We start from the raw sequence: 2,809 nt of genomic DNA, 5'->3' as shown, positions 1-2,809 counted from the left end.
AATTTGTATTATGCAAAGACAAAAGCAGCTAAATAAAGAAAAACAAGTGGCCATCATTACTTTAAGAAATGAAGGTCAGTCAGTCCGAAAAATTGGGAAAACTTTGAAAGTGCAGTCGCAAAAACCATCAAGCGCTACAAAGAAACTGGCTCACATGAGGACCGCCCCAGGAAAGGAAGACCAAGAGTCACCTCTGCTGCGGAGGATAAGTTCATCCGAGTCACCAGCCTCAGAAATCGTAGGTTAACAGCAGCTCAGATTAGAGACCAGGTCAATACCACACAGAGTTCTAGCAGCAGACACATTGCTGCAACAACTGTGCAGCGGAGAGGAGACTGTGTGAATCAGGACTTCATGGTAGAACAGCTGCTAGGAAACCACTGCTAAGGACAGGCAACAAGCAGAAGAGACTTGTTTGGGCTAAAGAACATAAGGAATGGACATCAGACCAGTGGAAATCTGTGCTTTGGTCTGATGAGTCCAAATTTGTGATCTTTGGTTCCAACCACCGTGTCTTTGTGGGACGCAGAAAAGGTGAACGGATGGACTCTACATGCCTGGTTCCCACCGTGAAGCATGGAGGAGGAGGTGTGATGGTGTGGGGGTGCTTTGCTGGTGACACTGTTGGGGATTTATTCAAAATTGAAGGCATACTGAACCAGCATGGCCACCACAGCATCTTGCAGCGGCATGCTATTCCATCCGGTTTGCGTTTAGTTGGACCATCATTTATTTTTCAACAGGACAAAGACCCAAACACACCTCCAGGCTGTGTAAGGGCTATTTGACCAAGAAGGAGAGTGATAGGGTGCTGCGCCAGATGACCTGGCCTCCACAGTCACCGGTCCTGAACCCAATAGAGATGGTTTGGGGTGAGATTGGCCACAGAGTGAAGGCAAAAGGGCCAACAAGTGCTAAGTATCTCTGGGAACTCCTTCAAGACTGTTGGAAGACCATTTCAGGTGACTACCTCTTGAAGCTGATCAAGAGAATGCCAAGAGTGTGCGAAGCAGTAATCAAAGCAAAAGGTGGTTACTTTGAAGAACTTAGAATATAAGGCGTATTTTCAGTTATTTCACACATTTTTGTTAAGTATATAATTCCACATGTGTTAATTCATAGTTTTGATGCCTTCAGAGAGAATCTACAATTTTCATAGTCATGAAAATGAAGAAAACTCTTTGAATGAAAAGGTGTGTCCAAACTTTTGGTCTGTACTGTAGGTTTATAATAAAATAAAAATTTTCTATCAATTTTCTACCTAATTATACCCTCTAATAATTAGTTAGATTGTAGCTGATTTACTTTAGAGAAATCTGATCTGACTAAATTGATGACATTTTTGTAACATTATCAGTTCATTTCTGTTAATATTTGTCATCTAAAAAAGTTATTTTTTTCTGTTAAAAAAATTTCTAACAGGGTGTTTTAATGAAATGTTACAAACTTGGATTTCTGTATATTCTATAATAAACACTACTAAGGGTAAGTACATGTGAACTGAACATCACGTCTTCATTGTGCAAAGTTCTCAGTCTCTTTTCTGTCCTGATGGAATCTCTCCTCCTACTCATTGATCAGATTCTCAGGAAACCAATCCAGATGTGAGAACAAGTCATGCATTTGATGCTCATGGTGCTCCATAGTTCAGAAAGTTGACCTGATTGAGTAAAACCAATGTGATTTCTGGATTTAGTTCATCAAAATGACACTAAGAGAGTTGAAAAACCCCATACAATATTTTTGGCTGTTGAACTGCTTTTTTGACTGTGATATTGTCTGAAAGTGTTTTAGAGCAAGTTTTAATGTGTGTTGCTTTTATCTTGGTAATTGTATTAGTGGTGTTGGCCAGGTCTCCCTTGTAAAATATATCTCTGATCTCAATGGAACTAACCTAGTTAAATAAAGGTTTAATCAAATAATTACAAAATAGGCACAAATTATGTTTATTCAAATAAATGGAAATAAGTAACATTTCTTAAAAAGATGGAGTGTGTCCTGTGTGTGCTCACCTGCTGGGGTGGGAAATTGTGCAGTTGGACAAACAATAAAAAGTGTACAAATTGTCTGTCCTCAGCACAGTGCCTGGGATAAATCAGGCTGAGCTCCAGACTGTGGAGCTGACAGAACTGAACAGGTAAGGCCCACTGCTGAGCCGCCTCGAACGATGACCTGAGAAAACAACTCACAATACTTAGAAAGAACATCTGAACATAAGACCTCAGAATTACATCTGTCAATCATTCAACTGCAAGTAGTTTAATTTTTCATGACATTACATCAGGGTGGTCTGGCTAACACTGCTGTGGGACAGTAAAAAAAAACAAGGTGTGGGATTCTGTTTTCATCCTTGATGTGTACTCACCACACACTTCTGTAATTTAAAGTTATCCACCAGGTACACCTCTCTAAAGCTAAACTGGTGTGCATTTACCCAAACATGGACCCAACATGTGACAGGTATAGCAGTTCACCTGCTACATAAATCCACATGTTTTGGTCTTGTCCTTCTCCAGCTAATTTCTAGACGTCAGCCTTCCGTACTATATCTGACGTCTTGCACTGTGAGATCAAGTCAAACCATTTATCCACCATCTTTGGTGTCAAACAAAGAATTCTCTCACTTTCATCATTAATTGCCAGGAGAGCTGTCTTATTAAGATGGAATGATCCCCCTTCACATTCACACTGGATAAAGGATATGATGTTTTGTATGGACTTAGAAAAAATAACCTTTACTGTCTGAAGTTATTCATTCTTATTTATACAAATAAGAATATATATATATATATATATATATATATATATA

The 2,809-nt window shown here is 39.2% G+C and overlaps 1 protein-coding gene across 3 annotated transcripts in view; it reads right to left on the bottom strand.

Annotated features, from left to right (window-relative positions):
- The window catches only part of spg11 (SPG11 vesicle trafficking associated, spatacsin), a 34,455-nt gene that overhangs the window by 11,499 nt on the left and 20,147 nt on the right, over positions 1–2,809 (bottom strand). For all 3 annotated transcript variants that reach the window (XM_016665623.1, XM_007541312.2, XM_016665622.1), the window contains exon 24: positions 2,013–2,172. In XM_016665623.1, the coding sequence (XP_016521109.1) occupies positions 2,013–2,172 (160 nt within the window). The remainder of the gene's footprint in view (positions 1–2,012; positions 2,173–2,809) is intronic.

The sequence above is a fragment of the Poecilia formosa genome, unplaced genomic scaffold (assembly GCF_000485575.1).
Source record: "Poecilia formosa unplaced genomic scaffold, Poecilia_formosa-5.1.2 Scaffold601, whole genome shotgun sequence".
In the NCBI taxonomy this organism is placed as follows: Eukaryota; Metazoa; Chordata; class Actinopteri; order Cyprinodontiformes; family Poeciliidae; genus Poecilia; species Poecilia formosa.
Note: the sequence above shows the minus strand (reverse complement) of the source record. Positions and strands in the feature narration are given on the sequence as shown.